The 15,795-nt window shown below is 34.2% G+C and overlaps 1 protein-coding gene across 5 annotated transcripts in view; it reads left to right on the top strand.

Moving 5' to 3' along the window:
- Positions 1–14,988, top strand: part of LOC100647897 — a 113,076-nt gene extending 98,088 nt beyond the window's left edge. For 2 of the 5 annotated variants that reach the window (XM_003395485.4, XM_020863081.2), the window contains 5 exons: positions 2,265–2,537; positions 3,156–3,606; positions 5,030–5,331; positions 7,645–7,900; positions 10,835–14,988. In XM_003395485.4, coding sequence (XP_003395533.2) covers positions 3,346–3,606; positions 5,030–5,331; positions 7,645–7,900; positions 10,835–13,210 — 3,195 coding nt within the window. In that variant the 5' untranslated portion in view covers positions 2,265–2,537; positions 3,156–3,345 and the 3' untranslated portion in view covers positions 13,211–14,988. Of the gene's footprint in view, positions 1–183; positions 297–2,264; positions 2,538–3,155; positions 3,607–5,029; positions 5,332–5,418; positions 5,474–7,644; positions 7,901–10,834 lie in introns of those variants that run through there. The other 3 variants (XM_048406271.1, XM_048406272.1, XM_048406273.1) reach the window with 3 other exon arrangements.
- Positions 14,989–15,795: the final 807 nt, after the last annotated feature.

Raw genomic sequence — 15,795 nt, forward strand, 5'->3', positions numbered from 1 at the left:
GTCGCGGATACAGGGAAAGAAATGGCTGTGCACGAGAAGAAACGCGTTGAATCGCTCTTATACGGTGATTTTGATGAGCTTAAATAGTTCTTTCTCTCGCTCGAGGTTCGAGAGGTTAACCCGTTGCTGGTCATTTGTTTCTGAAAGCGTTAACACCATCCATATCCGAATTTCAAATTTCAGATAATGGAAAACGTGCAGTCGAATATAATCTACTCCGGCCCGTGTACATGAGGTTTGCCTTTCTTCAACGCTGGACAGGATTTGTTCCATTCGTATCATCCGCACCTAACAGTGTATGCTTTATGTTCAAGTACTGACTAAATATGTTTTTCGTCTGTATACGTACACTACTGCTCAGTGAAAGATAGTTGGTGGATATTGTTTGAATATTTAATTCAATAATAGTAATTTGAATAATTAATTTGAATTTAAATTCAAGACACTTATAATTTTTAAGCAATAGTGTGATTATAACTCAACAGAGTACGTTTAATGTTCAAAAGCTGGCTAAAACAATTGTCGTTTGTATGTATGTATGCTATCGCACATAATTGTTCCAAGGACTTCAAAAGTCGACGGAATTGGAACTTATGATTTTTAACGAACAGTGTACATTGGTTTGATAAATAAACAATGTATATTGTCACAATAAAGAATCGTATCATAAGAGTTAACAATAGCAAGGAACCTCTATTTATCTTTTATAAAAAGAATGTAGATACTCTCTCACGTTCGATGCGGTGTAATTTAATTAGAAAATTACGGATGAAAGAACTTGTATTGATTTTATTATTTATTATTGCTACAGCTATGTATGGCAGAATATTACAATATGATAAAAAATTAAGCTTTAGAAAATAATATAATTTGCATCTGAAATAAAATATTATAAAATCATATTTAAAAATTGTAGAACCATTTTGATATTTTTGAAAGCTTTCTACGCCCAGATAATTTAATTTCTAAGAGTGGTATGTTCTGTCAGATATAGAAACTTCTTTCAGATAAACAGAAGGACTGCGATAATTATTGAGACAATGATATTTAAGTTTTTCAATAAGTAATTTCAATTTACAGTTTGTCACTTTTTTTATAAAAAATATTATAAATAATAACTTTTACTCATTGTTATTTTAGTTAATTTAATCATTCTAAGCGAACTGACAACCATTTCTTTTCTTTCAAATCAACGAGAGTATCCGAATATTTATAAGAAATGCAATTTAATATTTAATAATACTACTTATAAGCAATCAATAGTATATATGTGCGGAAATATCAGAGCTGTGAAAGTGCTTCCGTCCATTTGTCCATCGAGACAAAATAATGAAATTTAGGTTAGTGGAACGATAATTTTATTCGTTGAAAACAATTTATTCACGATCGCGTATTTCCTTTCAACGAGGTGAAAAATCACGGTTTTTGTGTTTTGAACTCAAAGATTCTAAAGGACTACACATTTATTACGATTATCCGAGGACCGAGATGTAAAATATAATCGATTGATAAAACATCCAACGAATATACAAAACGTGAGCGGATAAAAGTTTCCAAGTTATCTGTAACGTTAAAGAACCGAGAATCAAATAAAAGAATTTTCCGATTGATCGATGCTGTTCGTATTTGCTAGAGCTTCTTCCAAGCTCGATTTAATGTACCCAACAAGCCAATTTTATTCTTCGAATACAATGAACATTGCTGTTTACCTCTATTTCTACGAGTTTTGTGTTACACATTTTACTATAATCAAGTATTGGAGGAATACGGAAATTACTTTTTTCTTTCTCAATTTTATTATCGTTTTCTCTTTCTTCAACAACCAATAGTAGACTGCGGATGTTTATGCATTTTTATGTTTGTATAAACATAACTAAAGAAATTGTACCTAGATAAAAATTTGGTCCATGTACCAAATACAATATTATAATAAGTCCTCTACTTTGAATATTTTATATACTTTTGCATATTCTATACATTCTGTAGGTTTCTCCATTCTTGAATTTTCCAAATATACATAAACATCCGCAAACTAGTCATTACGCATGATATTATACAATGGCTACAAAACATTTTACGAAGTAATCCTTTCATATATGTAACGTGTCCTAAAAACACGATAAATATACGTACTGTATCTATAATTGTTGCACGTAACCGTACGTATCTGATACTTATTAAGCAAACGACGTTTCACGAACCGTAAAAAAAACATTCGATAATATAAGGCAATTGTGTGACAGAATGCGGATGTTTGTCTTCAGGAAGTTCGAGGCAAAGGTGATGTCGCGCAAGTCGTAAAAGTTGAGGCCAAACGGTGTGAAAAGAAAACGGGCCAAGGTTGTACATTACCCAAATCGAGCGATTTCCGGCCTCCATTTCCGATGCGAAACGTAGTCCCAAACCGATGCTGATTTCATGAGGAATTTATCGCCAGGACCCTAAATCAAACGATTTGAAATAACGACGTTTCTCCTTTAGTGGCGGATGTCAAACTTTTACAATGGCACCGGACGATTCCTGTAAAAGCACAAAAGGTTAGTAAAATTGATCGTTACTCTTTTATCTCGAGAACGAAACAACTTCCAAGTGTAAAATATCACGTTTATAATATAGAAATGAGAATTTTTGCAAGAACTCTTTTATAGCGAAGATAAGTAACCCACTTTGAAGCTTAACCAAACCTATTAACATCACTTTCTGAAACATTTATTATCTTACTTCTAGAATACATAATTAGTATTTAATTCCTAAGAAAGATAGATAGATAGTTGACCAGTTTGGTTCCAATATGGCTCAAATAGAAGAATTCCTTCCTCTTCGTTTTTCTTTAATTACAACTGTCTTTTTAAATTACGAATTTTAGATTTTTAATTACAAACCTAAATTTATAGATAACATAATAACATATTAACAAGTTAGTATGTGGAAGCGAAACATAAATAACTTTGCCATTAGCAAACTGTGAATTTTTATGCATTCATAGAAAATTTGAAGGTGCAAAAATAACCGCAGTCTGATCATTAGGTTACATTTTGTTAGAAATTAAAAAATGTCCTGACTCTTTGCGCCGATAGTGTTCTCAATTTAAATGTCAATGACCCTAGGGGTAGAAAAGAACTCTTCGATAAAATAATATTCGATAAAATTTTTAGAAGGCTTCCGCATCGAGCGATACGCCGGAAGTACGAGGTTATTATCGGGCAATTAAAGATTTTCACGAAATTTTCATCAACGTGATCTGGTGATTACATCATGTCATTCTACGAGAGACACGTTTACGAGCGGAATCTCACTTGAAGACGCAGAGCCGAAGGGAAACGCGCGGAAAGCTTTTAAATTACAATGTCAACGCCCGCCACGGACCCGCTGCCGTCCACCGTTTCCGGGGAATTGACGACCGCTCTTATACCGACGGTTACCAAGATCGATACACGGCTGGACGTCAATCCCGTTTCGGTGGTTTTGGCGATGTCGATAGTCTACATTTTATCACCGATCACCGTCGTCGGGAACTCCATTATCCTGGCCGCCTTCTATAGGTACAAAAGGTTACGGACTGCATCCAATTACCTACTAGTCTCTTTGGCCGTCAGTGACTTTGGGGTAAGCCATCAAGTAATTTGAACTATGGCAACCATTGAGACGTGATCGACATCGATGTATTGAATTAGTCTAGTTTTTTATCCTTCTTTCTCTAGTAAATAGAAATCATAGCAGAAAAAACATGACAGGTATATCTTTTTTTTAGTTTTTAATTTTAATATCACCCTCTAATTAAACAAAAGAATTTTAATATGACGTAGTTGACGATCACACAGTTTTCTTTGCTTTTGTCACTTATTAGCTGAAAACAAATATTAATTTTTTTGAAAATAGGTGATAAACTCACAATGTCTTAAGGGAGATTAATTTATACAATTAATATTCTTGGTACTTTTTTAGTGTTCAGAATGGTAACAAAAAAGCACATTTAATCCCCAAATTAAATAAGAAAATAGCTTCGATGTAGAATTTATTGACGACATACTGAATTTTGACAAAAAACAGGAAATTTGACTTATGTTCTTCGCCTGTAGTATTCAAATATTGTCGATAAAATAATGTTATTCAATAATAAATTAATTAAATTAAATGTCTTAATCAAGTTAAAAATAGAATGTAAAGAATTATAAATTAATATTGTCAATACTGGGCTTTTATTAGAATCCATTTCAAAGGAGATATCAACATTGAAGTGGCTCATTGTTTCTCGAGATTGATCGTCTAACGGGATATTTTAATTAGTCAGCTAATCAATCAGAAAACGGGACGAGGCGAGGATTCTATCTCCTCTGCAACTCGTACGATAGTCCTTCTGCCGCGATTGATGTTGACACGTTTCACTTTTAGTATACAGGGCTACCCAAAATTAATCAATCAAACTCCTTTATATTTTATGTATACCATAAATACAAATAATTTATATGATATAATAAATCGAACACAGACAACATAAACATAAATCGTGATAATTAAACGTTATCATGGATGGTTCATAAAAAATTCAAATCAGTCTGGCTCAACATAATAAACCTTTATCAATACGACACCTTCTCTTATACTTAATCATAGACTATATCGAAACGGACGTGATCTTACAATCTGATCCTACATCGAAATAGTTTGTTTTGAACAATTCAACCTGGAAACAGACCACGTATACGTTGTCACCTGCTACTAATGACTTAAAGCACACTCCGTTATAATACCCCAATATACAGCAACTCGCCCTCTCTGAATAATTCCTCTTTAGAGAATGTTCGCAATATTACTACTGAAAATGGCTTTGAACTCTGTTTAATTTTACGTTCTACACGAACTGCAAGCGTAAACGTTAAGGAACGCTTGGAAACATACGTACGTTTATTATAAAACTTTCATTTTGCCCAATGTCTGTTGTTTATAGAGTAAATTCCAAAGAGGTCGTAGAGATGATTCTCGCTTCTAATCATCCAGCATATGCAAATCGGATATTACTTGCACGCAGGTCGGTGTGTTCATGCCCTTTGGGATGCATCTAGAGTTATCTGGGCTGCCGGAAAATGGCGTTTCCACGTTGTGCATCGTACCATACTGCATCGTGATTGCACTGTGCAGCGTGAGCGTGCTGGTGACTGTGGCAATCGCTGTAGACCGGTTGACGTCGCTTGCGCAGCCCCTCAGGTACAAGAACATCATCACTCACAGCAGCATCGAGAAGTACATCGCCGTGTTCTGGATCTACGCGATCATTGTCGGTCTCTCGCCTTTGATCTACGCCAAAATACCAGGAGAAACTCAACCACACAGGTGAGAGCTGCTTCAATCTTCTTTTAGTTTTAGTTTTATTAATGAAACGATATAGTAAACAATGTAAATAGCAAAAACATTTTTTAGTAGAAATGGTCAAACGGATATAAATTCCATGTGGAAATTCACGATGAAAAATGTTGTAAGTGATAGAATAAGTTATTTGAGCATGTAGGTCTATCTGTAGGTCTGTATATGAGCTAATTAGATTGTGTTTACAAAAAGTGAAAGCCTAATATAGAAATAAATACAATAAATTTAAATAATGGAAATAAATGTTATTAACATTAATTTATAATAATTACGATAATTAATAATTATAAACATTAATTTATTCTTTAGATAATTCTGTAAAGATGGTGAACGCCGAAAATCAATACCGTTTAAGTGGTAGATTATATACGTGGTGAAGAAAACAAATAGATTTATTGTTTTTATTGAAAATCTTCATTTCTGACATGTATATCTCTTACCATTTTGAATTCTCGTTTGTTAATTAAATTCAAATCTTATAGGATTTTCTCATGTTGGGAAAGATTGTAAATTGTATTGTTTATAACATAAAGAATATGTTCATTCGAAGAGTGAAAGTATAAAGTTCAGTGAATAAATAAATGTGAGTTAAAAGTGATGAGAAATTTTTAGAATACAAATTACTGAATAATTGAATTAAAAATGATGAAAAATTGACACAAAAATTTTGAAAAATTTTAATGTCTTAATAGTTATTTTTTGTCAACGAAAATCTCACTCTAGAATAAGTTTAATTAAATAGAATAAGCGCGTAGAATAAGTTTAATTAAATAAAAACGCGGGGTTTGTAACTAAATTTCTTTTATTTTATGTAACTAACTTAACTAATTCTTCCGAGAATCAGAATTTCCTGTGAGTATTATTATAAATTAAAATGCACGCGGTAGGAACTTTTGCTAATTCTGCACAGCAGTTGAATCCTATTGAGCAAACATTTCGAAAATTGCTAAAATCAGATTGCTCACTAGTCACGTTCCTCAAACAACCGACGGGTCGAACGAACAGTAGTATAAAACTAGGAAATACAATCATGTGTTCCAATCGAGCCTGCGCCTTTTTCACATTTTGCACCGACAGTGCAAAAAATAGCAAGGCCAATTTCTGTTCCTGTAAACAAACGTAGTTAATTTACTACTTCTTTTTTTTTACATACTTCGTCGAAAGGTAACAAAATGTAAAGTTCATTAGGGATGCATGCGTGCTTTGATTTTCTATTCTGTCTTCATTTTACGTGTTACAATTTTGTAGCTCTACTGTAACATAATATGAAATAGAATAGAAAGATTCTTTCGAATATAAAAATGAAATGTACACGAATTAAATATATGTATACAATCAATTCTATAATAAATTATCAGTTGAATTAAGATTTATCACCCTCCCTTTTTTACGCTTTATTGGGTTCGACAATTGGTCCCTGAATTACAACCGTACCATAATAGGATTACGATGCAATATGCAGGAAACATATGCATGATTTACAGTAAAAGTCACGGATTGAAGCATGAATTGCATGGTTATCCAACCAATATAGAGTAATGTTATTTTAACCGCGCCACGTGCCGTGTTTGCGTTACTATAATAAACGCAATCTAATCTCCTTGTATCCATTAAACATCAAACGATAGATTACATCTACAAAGTTTACATAACCCCGTTTTTTTCAAGTAAAGGTAAATAATTATGAAACGTAGTCGAAGAAAGAATTATCTTCCGATCTAATAGTTGAGTAAACAAACGTTTTAAAGAAATAGCGATCATCGACCTAAACTCTTAAATCAAAGAATTCCAGAACGACCTATACCAAATGGTTAAACTCAATCATTAGCACACTACTATCTTAAAATACAGCAGTATCAACACTTCAAATAATCCACATTTTTCTCGAATTTATATTAAGTAATTTATGATTTCTTAAAACTATTCACAGCATTGAAAATCAAAATACCAAGTAGATAAAATCAATCATTAAGACACCATTGTATATTAAACAGGATAGCTGTATCAGTACTTTGAATAATCCACATTTCTTCGAATCTTTAATAAACAACCTAAAATTGCAAATCAATAAAGCAAATCATTGAAATTAATCACAAAGCATTTTCCAAAAAAATTTCGCAGAATTGACAACCAGGCCTTAACCTTGCCGAAGCACCTGGCACACGTGTAACGGAAATTAACAGGCGCGTGCAGCATCGAATCAAACGATATTCGTATCGACGCAATTATATAACTCGATCGCTAAACTAACGAGTGAAATTAATTTGCTTTCTGTCACAGTGGCAACTGCAGGTTCGGTGCAGCGGTGCTCCCGCCAGTAAGGGTGTTCCTGGTAGTGGCAGTATGGGCACCCAGTGCTCTCGTTCTCCTCGGTTGCTACATGTACGTGTATCTGGTGGCACGTGCACATGCACGTGCGATTTACACGGTAGAACTATCGTTCAGACACCAGACGCAGACCCTAGCATTACCGCGCTACGGTCAAACACTAGCAGTCACGGTCGGCGCGTTTCTCATCTTCTGGCTTCCCTTTCAAGTGAGTAGATGGTCTCCTATGCGACCGCACACGGTTACCAGATAGATCTCCATTTGTAATCGAACCACCCTATGCGCGTAAATTCTTATAAATTAGCATTCCTTTCGACGCGCAACACCAATGTGCGTTGTTTCGCTATTATTACTCTCATACTACTTGCACATCGGAGTTACGCAACATCATTTCTACTTTGCCTGGCATATATGCTCGTAATGTAACACTGATGTAAAATTTAAGAACGTCATGGTGTGCATGTTAAATACGTACTTCTCCTTAGATCATGCTTCTTTGTATTTTATATTTTTACACTGCGCGTTACACCAAATTTGTAAGTATTTAGACATTTTTAAATTATTGCAAATATATAAAATTACATTGAATGATGTTTCCCAGTCCAATTTTATCCTCTGATTGTATCTCAAGCAAAATTAAAATTAATATATGTCCCCTATGTTGATGAAGACAGTAGTTTAACCATTCGATTTTGCATTCTTTCAATCAGATTTTGTGTAATTTCCTAATCAGGTTTTGTATCTTTTTGCACCTGTATAAGAATCGAAAATTCCATAGTTACGATTAATGTATGGTACAATTATGGCTTTGTATTTATAAGATGCATGTATCTCGAGAAAGTTATATTTGAAACTGAAATTTAAAATTAATTGAAAATTTTGTTTAGAATGTAGCATTTGCCTAGTTGCATAACTTTATGCTGGCTATTTTTGTTTACCTTCATTACACCCTTATTAGTTACCGGGTTTTAATTACTTGAGAAAAAAAACGTTAATTTCCAATTAAAACGCATAATGGGTAGTTTACTTGCTGTAAAGTAATACAGTATTACTTGTAAACCATAGCCCAGGAAAATACGTATAACGCGAATGATGTAAAAAATTTAATAAGCACTCTACGAAGCCAAATATGAAAGAGAAAAAGTTTCGAAATGAGATCACCAGTTTTTAACTAATATAATAAGATGCAAACGATGTGACAACTTAGCGTAACATGAACCTAACATGAACTAGGTAGATTTCGCTACATAATAAATCATGAGTCATAATAAACAGAACAATAGCGTTAATAACAAAACAAATATACTAAGATACTCGTTATATTTTCTAACGTTAAATATAATCTCTGAAATAAATTTGCATGATCCACCAGCTTGCAAACCAAATTTTTCGTTTTATATTTGCAAAATGAAATGTTTGAGGCACAATTTGTTTACAATTTTACCGCATCCAAAAACCAATACTCAAACTGTAACTTGGCTCGACCCAAATTATAACAGAAAAGGAATGTTCACTTCTAGGCCGAGAACAAAATTATTTTTTCAAATAAAATATTTCATTCTATGTGTGTAAATTGTAATTTAATTAAGTAATTGATATTTCATTTTTTTTTATATATAAAAGAAAAAATAAAATAAAGTTAGCTGATAGTAAATTCCGTCCTTGGGTCATTGGCAATCGATTGATGTTGCGTAAATCGACGTGGTAATGAGGTTTCCGTAACCCGTCAATCTCCGTTCCACGAGGAAAAGTTTCGCGAAGAAGAGGGTTGAAAAACGACACAACCTCCGAAATTGTGGTAACGAAGAAGCAGCGGAAATGGGCGTCTTCCACCTATGAAGAAAAAGAAGATGAGCTCGCGGAAAACTCTTGGAAAAGTGTTCTAAATAGCCTACCATTTTTTTATCGTTAAAAGAACAGCTCCTAGGAGGGCAACAATTATAAACAATTTCATTGGATGACAAAACTAACAAATACGAGCGATTTTAGCGATTTTTCTTCATAGTTCTGTGAAAATTCGTCGCGATAAATTAATCGAATAAACTTTGTCCAAGACAATTTTACGAATTTTTATTTTATCGTTCAATTTGTCACACCAGTAGTAGAAGCGTCGTTCATTTATAAAAAGCTACAAAGCGTTTACAAATATAGGAAAATTTTTTATATATCCTCACCTCAATAAAAAAAGTTTAAAACTTTTCAAAGAACTGTCAATTACAACTTATTTGTTAAAATATGTATCAATAAAAAAGATCTTTATCGGTAAAAATTTATCTGCATTTGATCTTAAAGTCAAAATGACCAATACAGTCATATAATAAAAAAATAATTGTTAATGATTTAATAACAATTAATACAGAAATAATATGATAATTGCTACAGAATTTTTTAGATCCTCGAGATTAGTAGATACGTAACACATTAGTAGTGTTATTAGTATTTTATCATAAGAATGAAATCATATTATTAAATTCCAACTGAATATTTATAAACAACGACATCAAAGTAGAATCAGGCTAAATAAAGACTTTGCCATCGGAAAAAATTATGCGACTTTTTTCAATCATGTATATGGAACGACATACTAATAATGTCTTATATGACTTCTTCAAATCCCATATAAAGATAAGATTCAAATATATATAGATTTTAGTTTCATACACAATCTACTAACTTTCGTTAACAAAGATCAAGACAAATAATTTCCATTTTAGTTCACGTATTACATGAACATATTTATAACGATGTAGCTCAAGCGTATTATTCAAGCTTTGAATGTTATAAATAGATTAACGCCATCCATATAGATCAAGTGAACGGAAGAAACATACATCTATGAAGATAATGACAAAATTTTCTGAAGTTTAGCCAATGTTTTTTAATCTTACATTTTTCTTCAATATATTCTCCTCTCTTATATTATACATTATCTTAAATTTAAGAAATATTGGAGAAAATGTATCGTATAAATTATAAACAAAATCAATTGAAAGAAACTTTTGCATAAACTGCTCTAACCGCTTCTCATTTCCTCGTTGAACGTTTCACACAACATAAATCAGAACCCTCCCATAAGATCAAGTAACAAAGACCGAAGCAGACCGAAATTATCTTCTTAACATAAGGTAAATTTGCTTTACAGACCTGCATGCTGCTGGATATTTTTTGCGGTACCAACATTCTTACCGAATGGGCGGTCGTATGGCTTGGACTGCCCATTATGGCGCACAGTGGCGTGAATCCATGGATTTACGCTTTCCATCACGGCGAAATGAGAGTTGCAGTGGTTAAGATTACCAAGAAGCTGGCTGCTTTCATCGGAGTGACACCCAGCCGTTACGGTTGCTCGCCAATGAGACGTGGTTCCAATACGAATATGGAATTAGCCGAGGTGAACAACAGCAACGATGATAGAAGGCATCCTGTGGAAGATTGTTTCGCTACAAAACAAAACAACACTTTGTACACAAGCAGGCGAGGCCTGGAAGTGTCAGGAAAGCACACAGATATCTCACCAGAAAGGAACATGGATCATACGTCTTCTGAGAGTAGACAAGCAGATATCGTTGAGGAGAATATTCATGATCTCACGAAAATGCTTGATCTAAAGTACATCATCGATCGGAATCACATGATCGACTCGAATCACAATATCGACAAGATCAAAAATCTGAAATATCTTCTGGATCCAACGTTCAATAAAATTAGACACCTGAGAAGATTGAATCACAAGAGACTTACCAGTAAGAATTTTTCGAAGGCGTCGGAACCAAAGTTCATCTCCTATCAGAATTTAAAGAGCGACGTAACGTTGAATCGCAAAGTATTGCAAATGAATACTATGTCGGACCCCGTGCTAAGCGCTAACAGTCCCATAGTGCACACGAAAGATTTCCACAACGATTTGAGTCCTATCAATTGCAAAAGAAGAAATTCGAATCTTTGTTCGATGTCTGATCCTAATATCAAATCGGCGACCGCAATCTCTTCAGAGGTGAATCTTCGACTTCCAACCGGTGGGAACACCACCGAAGTTCATAGATACTCTGTACAGAATTTGGATCATAATAATAAGTATGAGGGTGGATTGGCTAAACACGTTATACTATCTCGACAATTGGAGAATCAGAAGCGACCTCAAATTTATCCACGACCGCAGTTGAAGATCAATAGTCCCTTCGATCGAAACAGTCCGAATCTAAACCTCAGACTTCAGAACAATTACACACCGCCGTCCACCCCGGATAGTACGAGGTCGAGCTTGTTGGATAACCCAAGGCAGAAGACGTCTCCGAAGCACATAACAATTACTTCTAACAAATTAGCCAATCTTGTTCATGTGGATAATACTCCGAGGTACTTGGAGCCCAGAACAGATCCAGCTTCCAAAGTATTACAAATGCGAAGGAACATCGAAATACTGAAACATTCCGAATCGATCAATACCATCGAACCGATGACGCACGTAAGATTGTTAGAACCTTACAGAGTCATGGAGAGTCTGGCAGTACCTACAATACACTCGGAACCACCGAGTCCCATAGATCCACTTCCTCTTGCTCCTCTACAAGAAGAAGACACGAAAAACTCTGAAATGTCGAAGCCTTCCATTAGTATCGATTGCTTAAAATCTCCAATGGGTAATAGGAGGAGTCCAGTTAGACACTCAGACCCTGTGATACCATCCGTCTTGTTGAATATTGAAGATTATAGCGAAGACCGCGAATCGATCAATAACAAATCTAGTCACGATAGTTCCTCAAATAATATGGTATTGTCGGGTCAAATAGCACCAATAGAACCCATCGATCTATTCGAAGCCTTGTTGAAAAACTCAGAAAAGTGCCGAGAAGGGAGATTACCAGACCCGATCTTCGCTGAGCATGATTCGACGAGATTCAGCTCGAGAAGACCTTCGGACTCGAAGTGGTCAGAGTCGTCGAGAAGCCAAGAGATCCTGTCCAACGTAGTCACCGAACATCAGGCGTTCCCTTCGTCTTACTCGGTAAACAATTTTCAGGTCTGTAACAGTGGCAGCGATCTCAACGATCTGACATCCCTCGATCCATTTATGTGCCCGGACGCGCTGACATCGTCGTTACGCGAGTCGTTCTTTAGCGCTCCATCCGTACCTGATTCAGAAATCTTCACATCGTTCGAAGAAAATGAAGAATTCACGCCTGATTCTGAACACAATCTGTCTCCTTATAATTCCAGATCGACGATCAATTTGAAAAAGTCAGCGATCGAGGACGATCTGCAAAGCAAGTCCACGGAGTCTATGTTTCGAAATGGTTGTCTATCGACGAAATCGTGTGCGATTTTGAGATTAGAGCCCTCTTTACATCGAAATAGATTGCGCGTCAAACCAGGAGCGGACTATATCCTAAAGGATATGTCTATTAAGAATTCACATTTGGCCCCGCTCGCCTCACCGACACCTACAGAAATCTGCACTCCTACCATCGAGCTCGTTTCGGAAATAAAAGGTGACAGTGGTGTCGGTGTCAGAGTATAGATTTATTGTGAATGCTTCGAAGCAATTGGTGAATAGAATTAATCGTTCGTTCAGACAAATATGGTGAAATAAAACGAGAAACCTTTGCTTAGAATTGTTTTTCGATCGCAATGTTCTGCTCGTCGAATTGGAATTTTTACGGTATATATACCATGTTGTATAATGATACGATTACACGTCTGTATTTTTATAATAGCCTGATGCCTGCATGGAGAAATTATTCTGTCTATCTTATTCTAATGAGACGTACTGAGACGTAGGTTATTGTGAAATAATGGAATCGAACATTTCAAGCTGGACTGTGATAGTACGACGTGTCTTTAGCGAGATCATAGAACGATCACGTGAGAGAGGAAATTCTATAATTGTTTGACGATAATTAATCCTTCAACTCCTAAGAATAGTTACAATAATCAATTGGACAGAATGAAGAAACGAAAACTTAATTTATTGAGAAACTGCTCCGAATAATTTTATCTGACTTTAATCTAAGGAGTCCTAGGATTAAATTCGTTATATAAATTTGTAATATATTACACGATTCACATTGACATACTTATGTTAATATAAATAAAAAAATTCAAAGCGTGAAATGTCAAAGGAAGAACATTGACGAATAATGTATAATTGATTAAATTAATCATCTACTGATAAAGCGAGATCGCTATTGGACAAGCAACGACGGTTCGATTTGTATTTATAGATACTCTTTAAAACGTACGTCATATTGATTATATTTATCAAATTTTGCCTCGCTAATGGTGGTTGATTTGGCCAATACTTAAATATATTTCAGCGTTGTTCAAACGTTACCCGAAACACTGTGCCAAGCGGATTGCGCAAGATTTACAAACCTTTCTTTTTTCCTAGAACAAGTAAACGAAGACAGTGAACTATAATTACCGTTTATGTATGTACCTGATTAAAAATTTGCAAGCGAACAAAAGTTTTTCTGACGAAATATCGATGGATAACGTTTGTTTTTGCACAACCAATGAGATCTGTCTCACTTATACCATATTTAAATTCCACTTCATACTTACATTTTCTCTTTCGACTAGTTACTTAATCATATCCAATTTTAATTAATTTAACGCACATGACTAATAGTTCAAGATGATGAAACGTACCGTTATGTATTATATGAAATTTAAATCAACCTCGTTCCGATCCTCACAAAATTCTAAGCAACCTGATTATCGGCATTTTAGAGGCAAATACACGATAAAATGATCCTCTGTAACAATGCTCAGAGAACGTAGATATTTTAGCGTTTTAGTAAAGAGAAAGTAGCGTGAAAAAATCGTTGTTTCGCTGTTTACGCGAGAAAAGATAAAGCAGAAAGCAAGAATCAACTTAGATCCAATGTAATTTATTTAAAAGTATTGTACAGTAGAGAGAACGTAAGGACCAAAAATTTTCAATATACGAACTCTAACATGGATGTTGTCAGCCCTCGACTTAGTAGCTTGTAATTATACAATAAGACATCATCTACATAATCGATTCTGTTCTTTTATAATGTCTCATGTTAATCACATAGTCTGATGGTCTGACATCTGAATTGATCTATGAATATCTCTATCGAAATCTAATTTTTATATCGCGTCGCTATAAAAAGTTGCTTCACTAGTTCGGATTTCTAAAAAAGAAAAGAAGAAAACTATCTCGGGACTTAGATCGTCCTCTCAACTATTCACAATGCCAATGAAATATCGAAACTACTTTTATATACATATAAGTTCACAAGAAGATTCTTCGTGAGACAAAGTTATTTTTGTCATAGATCTGCGATATTTTTTAAAACAGATTCTCCCCAGCGCTCGCTTAAGTGTATGTGCGCGCAAATATTACCTATACATACTATCGATCATATAGAAATCGAAACACCCTATTTTTCAGTTCAATGAATAATACAAATGTGTGTAATAGTAAAGATATTTCGGAAACGGAAACCAATTCAACAGTATGAGTTTAACTTCATGAAGACATCCTAGAAAACTTGGAAGAGATCGTTGACAGAAGTGAATTTTGAAAATTACATATTTTGGATAAATGTTCACCATTTTCAGTAGCTTATAATAACTCAAAACAATTAAGGAATTACCTTGTGAAATGATTTTACTATTTAATGATACTTATTTTTTTAAAACAAAAATTCAATAGCGTATACATTAGACATTCGATAAAAATATGATTAAAGATATTATAAAAATGCAATGCTCTAATTGTTTTGAGTAATATATATTTGTAAAATAGATAGGAACAGACTAATAATTCTATTAAAAAACATGATTTTATGATTCATAAATTCTTCATATTTCGTTTTTACGAGTTCTATTTGCATTCTATGCTCATCGGCATATTTTTAAATGTCCTGTATAGCTGAATTTATTACATTCTCAATAAATTTCGCATCATACTATATGGAAAGTTGTAAAATATGATTTACTATCTGTCTCGCGGATGTCTGAATTAAAATTTTCTTTTTAGTACAATGCAAAGAAATCTCTAAAAGTAAACGCTAACGTTTCACTGTGTTAACGACTGCAAACGATGTACAATCAATTTTTTAATTATACGTC

The sequence above is a fragment of the Bombus terrestris genome, chromosome 5 (genome assembly GCF_910591885.1).
Source record: "Bombus terrestris chromosome 5, iyBomTerr1.2, whole genome shotgun sequence".
NCBI lineage: Eukaryota > Metazoa > Arthropoda > Insecta > Hymenoptera > Apidae > Bombus > Bombus terrestris.